General features: G+C 53.6%; 1 protein-coding gene across 6 annotated transcripts; it reads left to right on the plus strand.

Annotated features, from left to right (window-relative positions):
* The first annotated feature begins 380 nt into the window (after positions 1-380).
* ENTPD6 (ectonucleoside triphosphate diphosphohydrolase 6) lies at positions 381-22,401 on the plus strand. Of its 6 annotated transcripts, none has more exons than XM_021077671.2 (15): positions 381-567; positions 1,688-1,775; positions 6,576-6,899; positions 8,392-8,468; positions 10,456-10,599; positions 11,681-11,756; positions 12,675-12,710; positions 13,456-13,544; positions 15,126-15,205; positions 15,741-15,805; positions 17,400-17,501; positions 18,584-18,724; positions 20,415-20,471; positions 21,329-21,441; positions 21,540-22,401. In XM_021077671.2, the coding sequence occupies exons 3-15, from the start codon at positions 6,608-6,610 to the stop codon at positions 21,636-21,638; spliced, it is 1,371 nt and encodes a 456-aa protein (XP_020933330.1). In that variant the 5' UTR covers positions 381-567; positions 1,688-1,775; positions 6,576-6,607; the 3' UTR covers positions 21,639-22,401. The 6 variants fall into 6 exon arrangements, with proteins under 6 accessions (XP_020933330.1, XP_020933331.1, XP_084859489.1 ...); XM_021077672.2 differs by having other exon boundaries at positions 6,579-6,899; XM_085003363.1 differs by lacking the exon at positions 10,456-10,599.

Raw genomic sequence — 22,401 nt, forward strand, 5'->3', positions numbered from 1 at the left:
GAAGCTGGAGTCCTTGGCAGCTTCTAGGAAGAGACAAGAAAGTGAGTCAGGAATAGGAGAGGTTTGGTGGCATTGCCTGTCTTCTTGTATTTTCTGTTCTGTATTAGCTCAAGGGGAAAAAGGACTTTGGCGGTGGGGGGGACCTGAGGAAAACGAAAACTTCCACAGCTAGTCATGGTCAAGGCTATAGGGGTGACTGCCAGGAACTACAAAGGCCTACAAGCGGGGCCAGGAGCTGGGGCCACAGCTAAGACCCCCACTTCCGAGGGAACACCAACTAGGCTTCGGGCGCGGGCCCATGGGGTGGGGGGAGAGCACGAGCCTTCACGACCGGGAAGGGCACAGCGCCTGCGCACTGGGCCGCCCCGCCTACACGCTGCGCCTGCGCACTGGGCTGACGCGCGGTGCACGTGGGCGGGACCCGGCTCCAGGTCTGCTGCCGGTAGCCGGGGGGTGGAGGCCTCGCGGACGCCGGCGGGGGGGAGTGCGGAAAGGCGTCCTTAGCTGCCCGTGCGCTCCCCGGGGGCCGGCGCTTTGCTCAGCGGATGGGGCACAGAGACCTGCAGGGTAAGCAAAGAGCCGGGGCGCCTGCGGGTTCGTCGGCCCCGGGATAGCTATGGTTGTGGCCTCCGGGGCACGGTTCGCTGCTCCCTGAGGAAGGGAAGGGACGGGGCGCGGGGCGGGGGGGGAGCCTCTAGGCATAGACCCAGCGCCTGGCACCTCCCCAGTCTCGAGCGGCAGCGCCGGGAGGCGGCCTCAGGATCACTGGCACCCTGAACTCCGCTGTTCTGTGGGGGGCGGGATCCGTGTTCTGGCACTGCTGAGCTCCTCCAGCACCAGGGAGCCCGAAGCCTTCATTCATTCTGCATCTCAGCCCCTCTAGCTCGGTGTCCAGGAGAATCTGTCGGGTCAGGACAGGCAGGAGAAAAGCCCGTTTCAGCTTACAGGGAAATAAGCGGTGTTTGTTCCCGTGCTTTAATTTCGGGTGGGTTTTCAGCATGTATGGCAGTCATTTGCACGCAGGGTCCTTTTGTGTACTTTAACCTTGAAGAAACTGGCCTACGGATCTAAATTACATAGAACTTGAATTTCACAAGCTGACCTGCCATCTGCTGCTCCTAGAAAGCTACCGGTGGGATGGAGCAGGCACAATCAGACATCACTCCCACCGCTCCACACCCGGGATTTCCCCTCCAACCCCTGCCTCCCAGTACCAGGGGGAGCCCCCACCCCCCACCCCCGCCCCGCCCGGTGGGCCAGCTGGAAGCAAGGTTGGCTCAGCCAAGCCTCTGTTTGCCTTTGTGCACATACATCCTGCCCCACCTCGCAGCCTACTCCTCCTTCCCCACCTTCCTTATAGCCTTGTTCTAGACAATTCTTTAAAGAACAAAACCAGACTAAATTGAGTTGTTTTCATTAGTGATCTTCCGAGGAGAGCCACTCTAGTGTTAGTGGTGTCACAGAAATGTGATTTGCCCCTCTTGCAGGTGTTTTAGCTCTGAACAAGCACCTTCCCCACCCCTACCCCGGAATGAAATTGGTTTTAGGTTCCAGCCTCAAGGACATGTGGGCCAGACTGTTCCTGGCTCTATGCCTCTTCAGTGTTATGTTTGGCCTCTGTTTTAATAATTATGTATACATAACTTCATGTGTGTGTTGGTTGTCTGAAGCAGTCTTACGTTCACAGGGAAAGTGAAGTGATGAAGCTCACTTGACTTGGAGACAGAGGCAGAAACTCCTCTGTGCCTTTCAGCGTGCCAGCTGTGTGACCCCAGGCAAGTGCCCATCCAGACACTTGGGGCTTTGGTGCTGCGGGGAGGCAAGTCACCTTGTGTTGTAATTAAGTGCTGGCCCTGTGTGCCTCTGATAACAAGATATCGCATATTTAAAGGGGCATTTTTTAAATGGGTAGACAAATTTAATTAAGAACAGCCTTTGGAGTTCCCGTCGTGGCGCAGTGGTTAACGAATCCGACTAGGAACCATGAGGTTGCGGGTTCGGTCCCTGCCCTTGCTCAGTGGGTTAACGATCCGGCGTTGCCGTGAGCTGTGGTGTAGGTTGCAGACTCGGCTCGGATCCCGAGTTGCTGTGGCTCTGGCATAGGCCGGTGGCTACAGCTCCGATTCGACCCCTAGCCTGGGAACCTCCATATGCCGCCGGAGCGGCCCAAGAAATAGCAACAACAACAACAAAAAAAAAAAAAAAAAAAAAAGAACAGCCTTTGCCTTGAAATTGTAATTCTTAGAGTAACATAGGGTGTGGTAAAATTTGACTAAGTAAAAAGATCTTATAAAACACTTTCAGAGTTGTAAGATGTTAGTATTGCCTTTTTGTCCTCACTAATCATCCTTGGAAATAGCTGCTAGAAATCCTTCTATGTTAAATGATCACATGGCAAAAGGAGCCCTCTGAGAGGGCCTGTTGCAGAGTAAGAGCTGGCTGCCTGCAGATGGCTGCCTCAGGCTCCAGCCCCAAACCTGTTATCTCTCACAAGGGTCAGTTCCATTTCTGATCGACGTCCTGCTGTCATTGCAAACTTGACATGTAGAACACTAGGTCTGGGCTGTCTCCTGCCCAGATAGTCCTGTCCCAAATGGGCTGCTTGTGTTGATGGCCATCACTTGGGTCCTCAAGTATCGTCCACGACTCCCAGTGAATTGCTATGTCCTGACAGCCTCCTTCCCCAACAAGTGTTGGCTGAGCAGCTGCTGCGCTCTGGTCTGCTGAGCAGTGTTATGGATGCGAGATCTGGGATGCGTGAGCTGGTCCCTGCTTGTGAGAGGCACTGTCTCACCACAGGGAAGGGAGGCCACATATGCTAATTCAGGGAGCAGGAGTGGAGAGTGCTGAGGAGCCTCCAGCTGCCAGGGTCAAACAGCAGTGAGCTTCCTGGGCAGGTTTTGCAGGGGTGTGGATGAAGGACCAAAGGAACAGGATGCTTAAAAACCCAGAATATTTAAGGCAGGAAGAACCTCAGAAAGTGAAGTGTGACTAGTGACTTTAGAACCATTTGATTTTGCTGCAGAATCCACCTTCTCCGTCACCCCCCACCTGCCTTTAATTCTGTGCTGACAGGACTCATTTGTCTGACCTGTCTGGCCTTAGAGGAATTAAAAGAGTTTGAGTGTCTGTGATAAAATATACATAACATAAAATTACCACTTCAGTCATTTTGAAGTTCATTGTCATTACAGAAACAACTGATTTTTGTGAGTTGAGTTGTGACCTATAACCTTGTTTGATCTTATTCTACCTTCACCCAAAACTACTGTTTGGTTCTTTTTTATGGTTTCCTTTTTATGTTGTTGTTGGCTGTACCCGTGGCATGTGGAGGTTCCCAGGCTAAGGGTCCAATCGGAGCTACAGCTGCCGGCCTACACCACAGCTCATGGCAACGCCGGATCCGAGCCATGTCTGTGACCTACACCACAGCTCACAGCAACACCAGGTCCCTGACCCACTGAGCGAGGCCAGGGATCCAACCCTGCAACCTCATGGCTCCTAGTCGGATTCATTTCCGCTGTACCACGACAGGAACTCCCTTTTTTACAGTTTCTTATCTTTTTGTTGTCATATGTTGTTTTCCTAATTTATTTTAGTTCCTTGTGTTTTCCTTTAGTTCCTTCAATTGTTTTAAAGTCTTTATCTGGTACAGGCTATGTCTCTTTCTTCAGGAACAGTTTCTACTGCCTTTTCTTCATTTGACTGGGCCATGCTTTCCTTTTTCTTTGTATGCTTTGTGATTTTTTTTTTAATTGGACATATGAGAAAATAGCCACCTCTTTGTCTAAATACTGGCTCTGTGCCACAAAAGACCTTCTTGAATTATCAGGCAGTGTCTGAGCCTTGGGGTCAGTCCAGGGTGAAGGCTCAAGACCTTCTTGGGATTTTTTTTTTCTGAGTATCTTCCCTAGACCTGTGTGAATGCCTGGGTTTCAATCCTTCCATATTCACGCTGTTTTTAAATGCCTTAGTTACCCAAGGAGCTTCATCTGTGCTCCTCCTTCCTGGGCCTCAGGGGCCGTTGTTCCATCTCCCCCACCCCCAGCCTCTTTCTCAGTAAGTGTGTCCGCAATCACGCAGTGGCTTTCACAGGAAGTGCCTACAGCTGTTTTTCACAACTTCCCGCACCTGAGCTCCAGGTCTGGTAAAGCAGAGACCTGCCCCTCAGGCAGCCCCAGGACAGGTTAGGATGTTGCCAGCAGCTCTGCTCTGCTCCCTGTTTGAGAGAGGGAACCAGGAGCTGGGCGCCTGCCTTCCGAATGTCTGTTGTGCGGATGGGACAGGGAGGGGCTGAACATCTTTGTTTTCCAGAATTCCTATGAAACATTTCAGCCAGTCCTGATTTTATTTATTTATTTATTTTAGTATTTCTATGGAGGAATGAGCTCCCTGTCCCACCAGCCTGCTGCCATCCTCTCCTGATTAGACCGAAGTGGGACTTTTTTGCACCTGGCAACAGTATGGAAGATAGATGGGGTGCAGGCTTGTCCTCTGAGCTCCACACTGGGTGCAGCAGCACAGGACAGGCTAAGTCCCCTTGCTTGGGGCCTCATGGCCAAGAGGGGACACAGACCTTTAGGAACAAATGCCATGAACACTGGCATCATAACAGGTGATGGAGGTGCTGTCAGAGGAGGCAGGAGCTTAGCACACAGGGGGTGTCCAGGGGACATGGGGACAACAGCCTTTATCTGAGGCTTAGGGGTAAGGACAGGCTTGGCCAGGTTAGTAGACAAGCATTCTGGGAATGGGTGACTGTGCAAAGGGCCTGAGGCAGGGAGGGGCTGAATTCTGGGGACAGAAGGAGGCCCAGGTTCTTGGAGTACTGTGAGCAAGGGCAGGAGAGCTAGAGGTGAAATGCAAGCCCTGGCAGGGTGTGCATGATTCTGAGCAGAGGGAGAGCTGGGGAGGGAGCTTGCTTTCAGTGTGTGCCCAGAGAGCCTTCTCTGCGGCCCACGTGGGCAGATGCTCAGGGAGGGGTGCTTTGGCCCCCCTGCTTGAGCTTGGATGGCAGGCCCCAGGGAGGGCCTCCCTGGCAGGGGCACAGGGGCAGCCCTAGGTCCGGGCAGTGCCCCTGGGCCCGCGGGCATTCAGGTATGGCTGTAGCACTGGGTCCCCTCAAGGGCCAGTGTTCCATTGCTTCTCCCCCAAGACAGCCCCACTCCCTAATTCCAGTCTCATTGTGTCCCCAGCACCAGCATGAAATGGGGCTTTGCTGTGAGCAGCACTGCCCCCCCCCACCCCCCATACAGGGGAGACTGGCCCCTGGAGGGAAGATTGCCCACATTTCCTCCCAGACTCCTCTGCCCACAGAGTGTCCACCCCTCCTCCACAAGTGACAGTGGGGGGTGGAGTTCCCTGAGGGGGAAGAGCCCCAAGGACCAGGTGCCTAGGTGCTTTGCTTCTCTTCCCAGGTTCCTGGCTGGTGCCTCACATGAGCAGCTGCAAATAAAAATTGAGCAAGAGCCTGCATTTGGGGTGCATTGAACCAAAAATAATGGTGCTGATTTTGCTCCTCAGGTGGAATTTTTAGGGGCTTTCAAAGCGCTTAGGAACGTAATTACAAATGTAAAGAGGGACCTGTTGTGAAACTTCTAAGAGAACAAGCCACCCTGGTCTGGCTCTCAGTCCTCTAGGGACAGGATGTTAGACCTTTGAAAAGTTAATTACTGACATGGCAGAAAAATGGGAATGGAGAGAATGGTTCGGAAACACATTTCTGTTACCTTGAAAAGTCTGTGGTGGTTTTTTTTTTTTTTTTTATTATTTCTACAGCTGCACCTGCAGCATGTGTAAGTTCCAGGACCAGGAGTGGAATCAGAGCTACAGCTGCTGGCCTGCACCACAGCCATGCCAGATTGGAACCATATCTGTCAACTACTCTGCAGCTTACAGCAACACCAGATCTTTAACCCGCTGAACAAAGCCAGGGATAGAACCTGTATCCTGACAGAGACAACATTGGGTTCTTAACCCGACAGGAGCTCCACACACGGCTTTTAAAATAGCAGCAAGGAGTTCCCATCATGGCTCAGCGGTAGCAAACCTGACTAGTAACCATGAGGACACAGGTTCGATCCCTGGCCTTGATCAGTGGGTTAAGGATCCAGCATTGCCATGAGCTGTGGTGTAGGTTGCAGATGCGGCTTGGATCCTCCGTGGCTGTGGCTGTGGTGTAGGCTGGCAGCTGTAGCTCCAGTTTGACCCTAACCTGGGAACTTCCATGTGCTCCGGGTATAGTCCTAAAAAGACAAATAATAATAATAATGAAGTAGCAACAAGTCCAGAGTCCTTTGCCTGGAGCAGCGCCTGGAGGGGGACGCTCGAGATATGGGGCTGTGACCCAGGTAGTGCCTATAACACTTGGACAGGTAGTCTGGTCTTTCCAGACCTCAGTTCCTCTTCTGTGAAATCAAGGATCATTCTGAGGATCAGATGAGGCTTCTGATTCCCCAGGAGAAAATACCAGGTTCTGATGGAAGGAATTTTGTCCCTGAGCACAGGGATTTCTGACTCGCCCTGGAACCTCGCAGCCTAACGGGTTTTTCCTGCCTCTCCTCCCTTTCCATCAGCAGCTGTGGCACAGTCCTCAGCAGACAAGGAAATGAGAAAAATACCAAATAATGGGAACCTGAGGATGACGAAGGTGGCGTACCCACTGGGGCTGTTGGTGTGCCTGTTCATCTACGTTGCCTACATCAAGTGGCACTGGGCCTCTGCCACCCAGGCCTTCCTCAGCATCACCGAGACAGCTTCGGGGGCCCAGAGGGGCCAGCAGGCCCACAGTCCTCAGGGGATGGCTGCCCGCGGGCATGAGGTCTTCTACGGCATCATGTTTGACGCAGGAAGCACCGGCACCCGTGTGCACATCTTCCAGTTCAGCCAGCAACCTGGAGGTGCTGCCCCGGGACGCTTCTCACTGTTGTCTGTTGGGCCCTGGGGCTGTGCGTTGGACCCCCTGCCTTGCGCTGGCTTGGACCTGGGAGCCTGTCAGAGATGCAGTTTCCCGGGAGGCCCGGATTGTCCTCATTGGCACCAGCATCTGGTGACCACCTAAGGGCAGCTGAGATCCCAGAGGGTGTTCACCAGTGGGTTGGCTGGCTGGGACCATGACTTAGGCCAGAGGTCAGACCACTGGGAGCCAGGAGTCTAGGAGATTCAGATGAGTTAGCCAAGAACAGAACCCAGGCTGACCCGGAGCTGCCCAGTGGGGCCAGGCAGCAAGGGAGTGACAGAGACAGTGGCCTCGGAGTGAGTGGGGAGCTGGGGGCAGGGAGAGGGTGGAGTTGGGCATCTTCACCTGCTGGCCTCTTCTGTGGGGGCGCCTCTTGTAGTGTCGTCTCTGACACTTGAGAGATCTGGGCCATTAACTGAACTGGTGGCGCCAGACACCTTCCATGGGTCTCTCCAAAGCTCTCGTGGCAGTTTTCATCTACTTTTCAGCTGCCGTATTTTTAAGCTTGTTAAGATAGTTGAATGTTTATATGCTGGACTTAACCTGTCTCCAAAACTGGTTTTAAAGCTAAGTTTAAGGTGAAGTATGCCAGCATGTAATCCTTTAATAGCTGTATTCCAGTCTGTTTTCTCTGGAAAGAAGCCCTGACAGAAGGTTTGTCCCTGATTTTTCCTCCTGTGTCTTCGTTTGAGCAGTACCCCTCAGCCTGATATGCCATGGAATACTCTCCCTTGCTATATATAAACACGAATCCAGACTCCTAACAATTTAGACCACTTTTTAAAGAATGAAATATTAATTCATTGATTTCAAACCTATAATGCATCCATTCTAGAATCAAGAAAATGATTTTCGAACTTGCAGTTTAGAGCCATTTGCTCTGCTCCTCTGTTTGTTGAATCAGCAAGAATTATGTTAAAGTGTAACACTTAGGACATCCATTGTGGCTCAACTGGTTAAGGATCCAGTGTTGTCACTACTGTGGCTTGGGTCATAGCTGTGGCACAGGTTCGATTCCTGGCCCAGGAACTTCCCACATGCCACAGGTATGGCCAGAAATAAAAACTTAACGGATAGTTTTTTGGTATGTAAGTTAAACCTCAATAAAGTTGTTTTAGGTATTTGGCTGCACCTGTGACATACAGAGCTTCCCAGGCCAAGGACTGAACCTGCACCACAGCAGTGACAACCCAAGAGTTTTAACTGCTAGGCCATCAAGGAAGTCCTGATTTTTTTTTTTTCCTTTTTAAAGAAAAGTTCTGGTTGAAGCATTAAGTATAATACTACACTAAAGAAGCAGAGTGTAGACGAGGCACGAAGGTCCATTTTCAGGCATCTGCTCTAAAAAATGCAGCTAGTCACAGGTGTATAGATTGACATATTGGTATTTGTAGTCACATTTGTTCCTTTTTTAAAACTTGATTTTCCTTTAGAAGTTCCCACGTTGACCCATGAAACCTTCAAAGCACGGAAGCCTGGTCTTTCTGCTTACGCGGATGATGTTGAAAAGGTAACAGTTTTCTCTCAAGTCTGCTTGTTCATCAAATTTGTCTTCTCTCGGCCTGTTAAGGTGACTCCCTTTCTCTGGGTGCAGAGCCATCCTCACGAGCAGCGTCTGGTGGTGCTGCCCGGGGACCTTGACTGTATAGGGTGATCTGTGGAGGATACTGGTACCTCACACCAGGCTGCAGGTGAACCACTGCCCCCACATAGGCACTCCCAACACACATGCACACCACATCCGCGCACACACACGCAACCACACCAGACACATGCACCCCAGCCACCTGGTCCCTCCCCCAGCCGGCCTGTGTGCCACCCGGAATGGTGTGATTCAAAAGCCAAACACTACAAACTTACAAAAAGCGTTATTTGAAAGTTTAATTTTTTTCAGTTTCTCTGAAGATGACAAATGTTGACTGAAAGAATTAAAATTTTAAAATATATCATGTGGAGTTCCTTTGTGGCACAGCAGGTTGAGGATCCGGCTTTGTCACTGCTATGGCATGGGTTTGATCTCTGGCCCAGGAATTTCCACATGCCATGGGTGCCCCCCGCCAAAGAAAGTATTCCGCAAAATCCACAAAACCCAGTAAGTTTGGAAGAAACCTAGCTGTACTGTCCAGTGGTGACTGGTGGGTTGGGTGCATTTGCACTCTGAGCCATAGGAGCACAGGGTGCCTATGTGTCCAGGAGCCTCAGAACCAGCCATTTGTCAGCTGTTCCTTTGATCCAAGCACGTCTTAAATCAGAAGCTAATGCACCACTCCTGCTCACAGATGCATCTGAGCTCAGCGAAGTCTCAGTCTTGTGCTTTCCAGTAGCTTGGTTAAAAAGCAAATGGAAAACAAAAATCGAAATTAGTGATTTCTGGAGGTTAAACTTGATAAATTCTGTGTCTTAGAATAAACTCATGGGGCTTTTTTTTTTTTTTTTTTTTTTTTTTTTTCTCTTTTTATGGCCACACTCTGATCATATGGAAGTTCCCGGGCTAGGGGTTGAATTGGAGCCACAGCAATGCTGGATCAGAGCCACATCTGTGACCTATGCCACAGCTTTCAGCAGTGCTGGACCCTTACTCTACTGATCAAGGCCAGGGATCAAACCAGCATCCTCGTGGATACTAGTCGGGTTTTTAACCCACTGAGCCACAATAGAAACTCCCTATAGTTCAAGCAGGCATCACATTCAACTTGTACAATTTCCCAGGGTGGACAGCAAAACCCCCTTCCCTAATGTCCCCTGTCCCCATGTTCTCATTCCATTTATTCACACGTGGGGCACAGACACATTGCCACACGCTCCACTCTGGTGGCTAAGCAGCATGACTTTGGGACCATGTCCCATTAGGATGTGAGGCACTCAGTCTTGCTGCGTGTGTATGTTGCACTCGGAGAGCCAGCCCCTCTGGAAGGTGTGTTGGTGACAACAGTGTGGGAGGGGCTGCTGTGTGTCACCTTCACGCACCACATTACCCTCATGTTCAAGGGCTTCTGAGTGAGCTCCTGGAGGGTTTCTGAGTAAGGGGAGTGTGTGTCCCTGACACAGACCTTGTAGTCCCCCACCACCACCACCACAACATCATACTTGTCACAGACCTGGCAAGTCTACCAAAGCTGTTCTCACCCTGTACCCCCACTGACACTCTCATCCAGCTCATGGAGCTCAGTGCTTAGAAAGTGAAGGGGATTCCTCTGTGTAGTTATCCAAGGGACCCCTCAGGATTTGTTCCTGGTGTCCAGGAAAGTTGCAGCTTATCAGAGCTACCTGAGGGTTGGTGACAGCTGGACCGGGTTCTGGTTGCTGGGCACTTGGACAGCTGGGACTTCTGCGCCCTCACCTGCTCGCTCCCACCAGCACCACTTGAGTCACTATTTCTGCCAATTTGGAAAACAGAAGAGATACATTTATAAATTAATAAAGCCAGAAGATTGGGAAGCATCTGTGACCCTGCATGCTGAGCTCAGCCAAACCTGCTTTACCTATCTCACCCACAGAGCACCCCAGGAATCCAGGAGCTGCTGAACGTTGCTAAACGGGATGTTCCCTATGAGTTGTGGAAGGTTACCCCCTTGGTCCTCAAGGCCACCGCTGGTTTACGCCTGTTACCAGGAGAAAAGGCTCAGAAGTTACTGCAGAATGTGAGCATGTTCATGCCCCTGGGGTGGCTGTGACAACTGAAAACAGTGTCAGCCACATCTGAGCAAACGTGCAGACAGGCTGCAGAGGGCTCCCCAAGAGGGGGGCACTTTGGAACATTAGGAGTGTCCCCTTTGGGTGGCAGTGCTGTGGGTAAATGATGCTTCCTCAGCTGCTTATGTTCTTAAGAATCTTTTATAAAAAGAACAAGTTCTCGAGTTCCCCCTGGGGCTCAGCAGTAGCAAGCCCACCTGGTATGAATGAGGAAACAGGTTTGATCCCTGGCCCCTCTCAGTGGGTTAAGGATCCACATTGCCGTGGGCTGTGGTATAGATTGCAGATGCAACTCAGATCTGGCATTGCTGTGATTGTGGTGTAGGCCAGCAGCTACAGCTCTGATTCAACCCTTAGCCTGGGAACTTGCCATATGCTGCAGGTGCAGCCCTAAAAAAAATAAAAATAAAAATGAAGGGTTTGTGTTAAAGATACATCCTGCATTTAAAGGGCCTCCTTCTACTCTAGGGCTTGCTATGTCTGAGGCTGTAGGACTGCTGCCCCTGGAGGTGCTGCCCCAATATGCCTGCCGAGTTGGCCCTGGCATCCAGCCAGGCAGGCATCTCCCTGAGGGCCAGGAGGCTCTGGAGCCTCATTGATGGGTGCCCAGAGGGTTCTTACCACTAGGAATCAGGGAGAGTGTTCTCAGAAAATTGGTTATCCTCCCCCACACTGCTTCTAATCTAGTTCGCTGCTGGATGATGGGTTATTGCAGGCCTGTCAAGGTCCTTTAACAGTTATTTCACACTTACGTTGAATTGTGGGGCACAAGTGTGGATATGTTGAAGTTATTGAAGTATAATTAAGTGCTAAAAGGATTTTTTTTAGTGGAGAAGGAGATATACCCAAACAGCTGCTTGCTGCCTTGGCCTCCCTGTGCTGGGCTAGAGTCATGCTTGCGGGCTGCATGGGGACCAGGGAGGGCACTGCCTTGCGGCTTCTGCCCCTCATCCCATCCTGAAGCAGGGCCATGATCCAGGGCTGTGAGTTTCAATTCTAAAAGATAAAGGAGTGTTTCTTTACTTTTAGGTGAAAGAAGTGTTTAAGGCGTCGCCGTTCCTCGTAGGGGACGACTGTGTGTCCATCATGAATGGGACAGATGAAGGTAACTGCCAGAAACGCCCTGCACCGTGAGCCTGTCCCCAGGGACTCCTGTATGCAGGGTTGCCGTTGGCATCGCATGGGGAGCCTTCCCTGGTCAGGGCACAGACACCAAAATGACAGTCCCCTTGTCCAGTCCACAGCCAACCCTCTCAGACCCCTTCTTGGGGCCAATGTTAGAGATTCTCATCCTGACTGGCTCCAAGGCTGGCACAGATCAAGTTTTTGAAAACGAATCTATGTTTTAAGAACATTTAAAAAGAATTCCTGGAGTTCCCGTCGTGGCGCAGTGGTTAACGAATCCGACTAGGAGCCATGAGGTTGCGGGTTCGGTCCCTGCCCTTGCTCAGTGGGTTAACGATCCGGCATTGCCGTGAGCTGTGGTGTAGGTTGCAGACACGGCTCGGATCCCGCGTTGCTGTGGCTCTGGCGTAGGCTGGCGGCTACAGCTCCGATTCGACCCCTAGCCTGGGAACCTCCATATGCCGCGGGAGTGGCCCAAGAAATAGCAAAAAGACAAAAAAAAAAAAAAAAAAAAAAGAATTCCTGTTCTTGCCATGCTGGATCATTGCTGTGGCATTAACTCCAAGACACTTCATAAGGCTCTGCAGCAGCCCCTGACCTTAAACGTGACCTTCAGAGTTCGTATGGGGGTCGGGGGAGAGATTGGGCTCCCACCCCGCCTCTTCTGAAAAGCACAGTGGATAAAGGGTGGGAGTAAGAGGTGTGGTGTTCGGCAGAGCGCTCGGTGGTGTCTTCTAAAACGGTCCCCCAGAAGCCACTGGATGGCTTTTTGAGTGGCGCCCTTTCTATAGCTGGTCTGATGCTGAGAGTAGTGGGGAGGTGGTCTCCTTTTGATCATCTCATCCCGGTTTGCAGCCTCTCAGATGCTTCAGATGCTCTTTGTGATGTGCTCTTGCAGGTGTTTCAGCATGGATCACGGTGAACTTCCTAACAGGTGGGTTCCCCCATCAAAAGGCAGTAGTTCCTTTCTACTCTTTCAAATACCCTTTAGGGTTTTGCAGTGCTGCCAACCCTGAGGAAGGTGTTGGGCTGGGTGGGGCGGTGGCACCGAGCTTGCAGATGCACGTGCTGGGGAGGAAAGGTCCTGTGCTCGGCGCTGTCCCTCCCGTGGCCAGTCCCCCAGTCACCATCCTCGTTCCTAAGAGAAACCCTGAGTCTTGCAGCTTGGATCTTCAAATACCAAATGTGATGTGAATGCTGATCACTGTATAATTCTGTATAATTGAATCCTCTGCTGTAGGTAGAACAAGGAATAGAAATGTCTGTCCTTGGAAACAGGCGGCGGGAGTCAGCTTTCACAGAATAGTCCCAGGATGTAGTTTTTTGTCCTTTTATTGTCATTGTGGACACAACCACTGTGTCTGACACGTGGATGAGAAAGGAGGGAGTTTTCTGCAGGAGTTGCCTCCTGGGGGTGGGGAGCATATCCGTTGACAGGAGCCCAGGCCCCAGAAGCACGTGGGGGGCGTCCTGCAATGGTGCAGGTGCCTGGTCCTCCTGTCCAGATGAGAGCCACCAAGGGCAGCCATTCCTCATGCTCCCAAATACTTGGAGATTTTTGAGTGGCCACAGTTTCTGTTTGTTCTTTCCATGGAAGGACCTGGCTTCTAACCTCTCCCTTTTTCTCCTTTGTGTGTCCTGTGGGCATTGCTGTGTGGACCTTCCTGCCTGTGCTGCAGGCAGTCTGAGGACCCCCGGGAAGGGCAGTGTGGGCATGCTGGACCTGGGCGGGGGGTCCACCCAGATCACCTTCCTCCCGAGACTCCAGGTGAGTACCCCCTGCCCCCCACCCCCCAGGCCAGAGGCCTATGAGCCCAGCTCCTCCCCTGAGGGCTGGATCACCCACACTTAATGCTGCTTAGTTGAATTTAACTCTGCCTGGAAAAAAAAACAACTCTGGTCCTCAGTGGGGTGGTGGCCAAGTACTCCCTGGAACCCTGCAGGCAGAGTGTGGAGCGGGCCCCTCCCCAGTCCCCGCTTCCCCAGGAGGAGGTCTCAGTCCTTTTCAGGGCGGACGTTCTTTTCTTTTCTGGTGACATCCATAGCACATGGAAATTCCCAGGCTAGGGATTGCCGAGCCACAGCTGTGGGAGCACTGATCCTTTAACCCACTGCACTGGGGTGGGGATCAAAACCATGCCTCTGGAGTTCCCGTCGTGGCGCAGTGGTTAACGAATCCGACTAGGAACCATGAGGTTGCGGGTTCGGTCCCTGCCCTTGCTCAGTGGGTTAACGATCCGGCGTTGCCATGAGCTGTGGTGTAGGTTGCAGACTCGGCTCGGATCCCGCGTTGCTGTGGCTCTGGCGTAGGCTGGTGGCTACAGCTCCGATTCAACCCCTAGCCTGGGAACCTCCATATGCCGCGGGAGCGGCCCAAGAAATAGCAACAACAACAACAAAAAGACAAAAAAAAAAAAACAAAAAACAAAAAACCATGCCTCTGCAGTGACCCGAGCTGCTGCAGTCAGATTTTTTTTTTTTTTTTTTTTTGTCTTTTTTGTTGTTGTTTTGTTGTTGTTGCTATTTCTTGGGCCACTCCCGCGGCATATGGAGGTTCCCAGGCTAGGGGTTGAATCGGAGCTGTAGCCACCGGCCTACGCCAGAGCCACAGCAACGCGGGATCCGAGCCGTGTCTGCAACCTACACCACAGCTCACGGCAACGCCAGATTGTTAACCCACTGAGCAAGGGCAGGGACCGAACCCGCAACCTCATGGTTCCTAGTCAGATTCGTTAACCACTACGCCATGACGGGAACTCCTGCAGTCAGATTTTTAACCCACCACATCACTGTAGGAACTCCACTTTTTTATCTTCTTTTTTTTTTTGCTTTTTATGGCCATACCCATGATATACGGAGGTTCCCAGACTAGGGGTCCAATTGGAGCTACAGCTGCCGGCCTACACCATAGCCACAGCAACACCAGATCCGAGCCGAGTCTGCAACCTACACCACAGCTCACAGCAATGTCAGATCCTTAACCCACTGAGCAAGGCCAGGGATCGAACCCAAAACCTCATGGTTCCTAGTCAGATTCATTTCCACTGTACCACAAAGGGAACTCCCACCACTTTTTTATACTTTTTTTTATTATTAGGTTTTAGTGGAAAAGCACTAACTGTACTGGTTGGGCTGTGTTTGTCAGGTTGGGTTACAGGAAGGAAAAAATAAAGTGTTTGATCTGTCATTGTTTGTTCCAAGCTCTTTTGCAACATGTGGTTTGATGAAAAGCTAATTTAATTGGAGGCATCTGTGAATACCCATGTTCTTTTAAATGAATTGAGGGAGAGGGGACAGTTTTCTAGAACAGTCAACAGGAAAGGTGCTTTAACCTTGTGTTCTTCCCCAGGGCACCCTTCAGACCTCCCCGCCTGGCTACCTGACGTCCCTCCAGATGTTTAATAGGACCTACAAACTCTATTCCTACAGGTTTGTTTTCAGGGTTGAGGGCAGAGAGGTTGACCTCCAGGCCCAGCTTGGTCCTGCATGGCCTTCCTTGGCCCCTGACTCTGCCTTGTGGGGTGACCACAGCGTGGTCCCCAAACTCCTGCTGGGGACCCTACTGTAGCCTCTTCCTCCTCCCCTTCTCTCTCTCTCCCCTTCCCTTCTGCCTTTTCCTTCCTTTTTTAATTCACCTGCAGTAAAATTACATTTCTTCTTTTGCACATATTCTGTTCTGCTTAGGAAGAGGTTTTTGGAAAAGGAGGGAAGAGTCCATAGTTTGTGCAGGAATTTTCTGGGTCATGTTTTGCCACGTGGCGCCTTCATGGGTTCTTTCCGTGGGCATGTCCGCACCATGAAGATGGAGCCTGTCCGTCGCCCTCCCTGTGTTTCCAGCTCCTAGAAGCAGAAAGCTCCTGCCTTGCTACTGGTCTCTTCCTTTTCCCTGTGTTGGGTCCAGGCCTGTGAATGTGCTGTGCACGGAGCTGAGGGCGCCCCCCTCACCCGGGTTTTCTGTCCACAGCTACCTGGGGCTCGGCTTGATGTCGGCACGGCTGGCGGTTCTGGGCGGCGAGGAGGGGAAGCCTGGTGAGTGGGGTTCGGTGTTCAGTGCTCCTGGCGCGCGAGCCCCAGCCCTTGTCAGGCACCTTGTCTCCTCTAAAGAGACTCTAGTGAAGTGGTTTCTGAATCACTGAACTGGGAGAATCTTAGGAACCCAAGGAGTTGGGCAAAATCAGTCAGCTTGTTGGTGAGTGTTTCCTGCAGGAGGCAAGAGGGGCCCCTGGGGACTTCAGGCTATTGGGGGACGGGGGCGCGGGTGATTCCCACCCCGAAGAACAGCCCTGTGTTCACTTGCTCTCAGGACTTGGGACTGGCTTGGCCTTCCTCTAGATGTGGCGTGTGAGGAAGCCTGTGTCAGCCTATGTCACGGAAGGGCACTTGCTCCCAAGCCCCCTGCACACCATCCTGTCCTGACGCGCCTGGCTTGGAATAAGCCTGGTGTTGCCAGCGCATTTAGGGAACTCCATGTCCAAAGGGGAGATGGGGGCCCTGCTCTGAGGCCACCTCATCCTGTCCTGAAGGCTGTGACCCGTGCCCCTGGTGGGATGTGCATGAGCCACCTGCGCCCCAGGCGGGATGTGCATGAGCCACCTGCGCCCCAGGCTCAGCACTTCTGCTCCCTCTTCCAGGCCTGGCCATTCTTACAGGGCAGGAATTTTCCATTGGCATCGTTTACCATGCACGTCCTGTGTCAGCTCCATTGCTTCAAATCCTGCTGTTTAACTTTATGACAGTGTCCCCTTTGTTGCAAACCAAAAACGTGTCCACCTCTCAAACCACCTGCACCCTTACCTTTGACCAGAAAACACCCATTAGCAGGAGAAGGGCAGACGCCCATCTGTGCCCACCTCAGGGCCTGTCCCTCCTGCACCGCCACCTGGCAGAGAGCAGGAGAGCTGAATGGTGCCACTCAGCCCTCTGAAAGGTTGTGCTGCGTGAGCTGTCGCTGCTCAGCAGACCAGGCATCAGGTGGGAGGGTTGCAACAGCAATTTAATTTCATGATTCTGCAAGCTTCAGCTGGACGCACTGCTGCTGGGGTCTGTAGGGTGGCGTGCCTGGTCACCACCTCTCAGAGTAGCCTACACTTCCCCCTGGCAGCTCAGAGGAGGGAAGCCTTCCTGAAGCCGCACGTCCTTGTGTTATACATGCTCTGATGGTGCAGGCTGGTCCAGGCCAGAAATAGGCAGGGACAGGGACCCCTCGGCAGAGGCCAGCAGCTATGTACCCAGGGCTGGTGCCATGGAGGCTGGCCCTGGTGCCTCCTCAGCTGGATGTGGGCCCCACAGCACAGGTTCCTGTGTGCTGGCACCTGCCAGCATGTCCTGGCCCTGTTCTGCCATCTGTAAATTGAGGGTGATGGCTCCCTCCCATTAGGAACCCAGAAACCCGTTGGGTGTGGCTTCACTGGGGCTTCTGTGATGGACAAAGGCTCTGCCCCCTCCCCCCAACAGTGACCTGGATGCTTCCACAAGTCAGTTGCTGGCAAAAAGGAAGCATGTTCCCTTGACCCTCTGAGACCCCAGTACCAACCTGAAACCCCTCAGCGTATGCATCTCAGCTCCAGGCTGCCCTGTCCATCCTACAGGATTACTCTGTCCTCCGCTTTGTTTTTTGTTTCAGCCGAGGGTGGAGAGGAGCTAGTCAGCCCCTGTTTGTCTCCCGGTTTCGAAGGAGAGTGGGAGCACGCCAAGATAACGTACCGGATCTCGGGACAGAAGGCAGGTGCGGCACCTTTATCCTCTGCGGATGAGCCTCTCCCTTCTGACGCCTTTGAGAAGCGGGGGGCTGTCCAGCCACCTTCAAAGACAAGCCTGTACTTGCCCTCCTGTGGCGTCTGCACAAGGCTCCCTTGTCTGCTGCCATCTGCTCTTCCAGAGGCCCTTTCCTAACAGGCCTCCAGTGAGGAGAGGCCTGGGCCTCGCTCGGCTTCCTCCAATAGCCAGCCTCCATCCTGAAGCCTTCTGGGGACGTAAGCCTTTCGTTAGGCACGAAAGGGGCCTGTTGTGAACAGGACGCCTGCTCATCCTCAGCACTCGGGGTCTTAAAGGCTTTATAAGGAACCCAGGGCAGAGAGCAAATGCATGTTCTTTGTTACCTGGTGATAAATGGGAGGGGGCTGGGGGTGCGGCCTAAATACAACCAGGAAAGGCTTCATGGGGTGATACCAGGGACAAGATGGGAAGAGATGGGGGTGAGCTCCAAGCCCAGGAAGCAGGATGCCAGGCGGCTGCTGTGTTTAAGGAACAAGGAGGAGGTGTGTGACGGTCAGACAAGGAAGCTGGAGGGAGATGAGGTTCAAAGGGCAAGGGCGAGCTGGATGGCACTGCCAGCAGACGTGGAGCAGGGTGGGGAATGTGGGCCGTCCACATCCGCTAACAGTCCAGTGTTGTCACTTTCCTGAGCGAGGACTCAGTGGCTGGCAGTGTTGTCACTCTCCTCCTGAGCAACGACTCAGTGGCTGGTCCTATGAGCTTGGCAGGCTGCCTGTGAGGGCCCAGCCCCACCTGGGTGGCTGATGACATGGGATGGGACTCTGCCCAGGGCTGGCCAGCAAGTGTGGAGTGGACCCACTGGGCTGTGTCAGGGCAGCTGCAGTCGTCCAGCTGGAGGCTGGCGACCCTCAGGGTCAGGGCCCCACTCTTTCTGGTCACCTTCATGCTTGTGGTTTTTCCCCTTGGCCTGGCCACAGTGCGTGGCCCCTGAACGGTTGCTGGTAGCCTTGCCTCCCCAGGTCGTGGTCACCCAGGCTCTGGGTCAGGTACCCAGAGCCCGCTGACCTCTGAGTCTGCTTTCCCTCTGACCAGCGGGGAGCCTCTACCAGCTGTGTGCCAGCCGAGTGTCAGAAATCCTCCGGAACAAAGTGCACAGGACGGAGGAGGTGAAGGGCGTGGACTTCTATGCCTTCTCCTACTATTATGACCTTGCCGTGAATGCTGGCTTCATAGGTAAGAGTAGGGTGGGCTGGGCTGTGCGGGGACCTGGGCTCTGGGTCCCCCGCAGAGGGAGGGCTGCTGCGTCACTGAGTAGAGAGTAATGGCCTCCTTTTCTAAAGAAGTCAGTTCTCAGAGCCAGTCCCCGGTTGGTGCAGGCAGCTTCCTCACTGTTGGTTTATCAACAGTGCTGGCGCCCAGGCTGCTGGTGCCCAGACCAGCGAGAGGGCTCAGCAGTCCATGAGCTCCCCCGCGTGCCCCCACCCTGGCTCCTCCCCAGCCCATGATTGCCTTCCAGGCAGAAGAGGGCATTGGCAGTGCCAGGGCCAGTTGCCAGGCCAACCAGAAACACTCGAGAGGGTTGGGAGGTCACTTCCGTGAGTCGTGACTGGAAGTGGTTTTGGATGAGATTGATGGAAAATGTCAGATGTTGCCTATGGCAAGATAAGAATGTTTCGGTCCATGGAAAGCGGCCCAGAGAGGCTGAGGCCATCATGTCCTGGCCCGGGGGCCTGGTGTGCACGGCAGCCAGTGGGAGAGGCTGGGCCAGGCGGAAGGGGCCCTTGCTCAGGCCCGGGCCCCTCTCTGGGGTGCCCAGCAACTGCCCTTCCACTGCCCAGCCCATAAGCTCCCATAGCTGGAGCCAGAGCACCCTCGTCTGCACTGTCAGGACCATACCCAGCTGTGAAGGGGTGAGGCCCAGCGTTCTTTTGCACTGGCTCTGCGGGGTCCCTGGCAGCACCTTTGTGCTTTCCCAGGGTGACTTCAGGGGATGCTGGGCTTTTCAGAAAAGCTCTTCTCAGAGCTCCCAAGTGGCTCAGTGGGTTAAGGATCCAGCATTGCCGTGAGCTGTGGTGTAGGTCACAGATGTGGCTCAGGTCATGTGTTGCTGTGGCTGTGGTATAGGCCGGTGGCTGCAGTTCCATTTGGACCTCTAGCCTAGGAATTTCCATGTGCCTCAGGTGAGGCCCTAAAAAAAAAAAAAGAAAAACTCTCCTCACCCCCTTTTGTGGCCTCATGTGGTTCTGCCAGGGTGGTGTGGGTCTCTTCAGAAAGGGCCACCCTTAAGGGTGATGTTTGCTGACTTGGCAGCACCCAGACTTCTCTTCCTCATGTCAGGCTCCTTCCTGCCAAATACAAGTGTGTCAAACACTAAGATTTGGGGCCACATTGAAGAAAGCAGGTGCCGTCCCTGAGAGGTAGATGTGTCCCCGCACAGACTGGGCTGCTTCCCTGGACCGCTACGAAGGCTGTTGCTTATTCTGATGAACTCTCGTCACAAACAACTTTTTACTCAAGAAGGTGATACCCAAGCACAGCTGCTGCATTCACAGCCTCAGGAAATGTTTTCCAGTTACCTTTTTGTTTTTTGGCCACACCTGTGTCTTGCAGGGATCGAACCTGAGCCACAGCATTGACGGTGCCAAATCCTTAACTGCTAGGCCTCCGGGGAACTCCTCCAGTTCACTTTTCCTAAAATGGAGAGCTTGCTCTGACTGGGAAGCTCAGAGATCCCTCTGAACTTCCTCTGGGGCCCCTGACAGGCCTCTGGCTGTGCTGCACACCCCGGGTGCGTCACCTCCAGTGCCCAGACATGTGGCCACCCGCATCTGCCCTTTGGTCCCCTAGGCACCTGCCCTGGGGCCTCAGTGCAGTTGTGGCTCTTCTGTGCTGGTGCACACTGGGCACTTGGTCTCATCCACAGATGTGGAGAAGGGCGGCAGCCTCGTCGTCGGAGACTTTGAGATTGCAGCCAAGTATGGTGAGTGGCCTGGAGCCAGAATGCTATCCCAGGTGCGAGACAGGGGCTAGCCCAGGATCCTTGTTGGTTCCTGATTCTGTTAACCAGACCAGCCCTCGGGGCTGTGAGAATGGATAGGGGCCACGGTGCTGGCCCAGCCATCAGAGGACGGGTTTTTAGTCCTGGGTCATTAGCAACAGACTCCCTTGGTTTCACTTTCTCTGACTCCTTCTCTGTCACTCGGGTAACTTCCAGTAACCTCAACACCCAAACATATCCCCAGCAGATTCACTCACCAGGGATCCCTGGAGGGCAGAGCCCAGCATATAAAGGGCAAAGAGCTGCCCCCCTCCCACCCCCCAGTGTGTGGGTGGATGCTCTGCAAGCCCAGGCCACCCTGCTCCTGTTACCTCCCACTCCCCTAGCTGGGGAGTAAACTCTGCTCTACAGTTGCCTTTCCCAGTTGCAGGTAACAAGAGTGAATCTCTGTGTTTCTCCATAGCAGTGCTTTCCCTCCCCCTCCCCCCAAAGAGCTTTAAAGGTTTTCATCACATCTGGTCTGTTCTCTGGACACCAGGCATCCATGGCTCTGCAGCAGGAAGAGGTTCTAAGCAGAGGCTGTGAGTGGGTTTGTCGGTCTCCCTTGGGAACAGGGATGTCAGTGTTTCTAGTCCCCATTTAGGAGGTGTCCAGCGTCACAGTGCCTGGAATTGAGATGAGAAGTGCCAGCCCACTCGGTCCCAGAGGCAGGCGTTGGACACTGGGTTGGCCTCGAGTCCCTGGATGTGCTGTGCCTGAGCTGGGTGAGGCCCCGGGCGGCCCAGCCTGGCAGGGTGGGCACCTCTTCCGCCCCCACCCAGGGAGATGTGTCCCCACAGTGTGCCGGACAGCAGAGACCCAGCCACTGCGCAGCCCCTTCCTGTGCCTGGACCTTACCTACGTCAGCTCACTGCTCCAGGAGCTCGGCTTCCCTGGGGACAAAGTGCTGAAGGTAGAGACTCCCCTGGCACCCCGACCCCCCATCCTTCATGAGCATCTGCCTGCCCTTCACACTCACTTGTGTCCCTCTGTGCCCTCTGTCTCTTCCAGTTGGCCCGGAAGATCAACAACGTGGAGACCAGTTGGGCCCTGGGGGCCACTTTTCATTACATCGACTCCTTGAGCAGACGCAGGAGCCCCGCCCCCTAGCAGCTGCCGGCCCCACAGACGTGTCTCTGTGAGGACAAGCCCGCTGGGGACTCCCATGTTCTGGGAGGCCACAGCGTGGGCTGACCCGCCCCTACCCCCCGACCTCACCCTCTCAGGCGGCCCCTGGTGGGCAGGGCTGGCACCAGAGGCGGGGCAGTGACCAGATGCTAAGGTCAGGGCAGCCCAGACCGTGTCCCTATCATCCTGTTACCAGGGCTGGGGCCGCTGTAACTTGTGCCCTGTGACACGAGTCTTGTTTTGTCCTGTTCCCCCCACTGTGAAGAGGTGGTACAGGTGACCTGCTACACTGGTGGGAGCCCTCCGAGCCTGTAGCTGGGCCGCTCCTCCTCAGGTGTGGACTGTGATGTCAGTGTCACGCAAAGGTTGTTCCCTGGCGTCCCCGGTGGCTTAGGGTCAGCTGATGGGTTGGCACTGAAACTGGGAAGAGGGTTTGGAGAAAAGGCCTCTTCATAGCCCATGTGCCCTCGCTCTGAGGCAGCCAGCACATGAGCGTGAACTGCTGTGAACTGCTGTAAACTACCTGTCTGCGTGTGTGCTATCTGTGTGATGCTGCTGCTTGTGCAGCAGCTGTGTTCTGAGCCAGGAGTGGGAGCCAGGCAGTGCCACCAGGCTGCAGCCTGTCCCCCCAGGCTCATAGGCCCTGGCTTGGTCACATGCTATGCTCCAGTGGCCCCAGGTCCATAGCACATGGAACAAGCTGCGCCTCCTGTGATCCACTCCAAATAAAGGGTTTTCTAGGGTT

The sequence above is a fragment of the Sus scrofa genome, chromosome 17, assembly GCF_054392235.1.
Source record: "Sus scrofa isolate SSC_HxYL_T2T_F1_AM1 chromosome 17, Sscrofa_HxYL_maternal_Yorkshire_Landrace_v2.0, whole genome shotgun sequence".
Taxonomy (NCBI): domain Eukaryota; kingdom Metazoa; phylum Chordata; class Mammalia; order Artiodactyla; family Suidae; genus Sus; species Sus scrofa.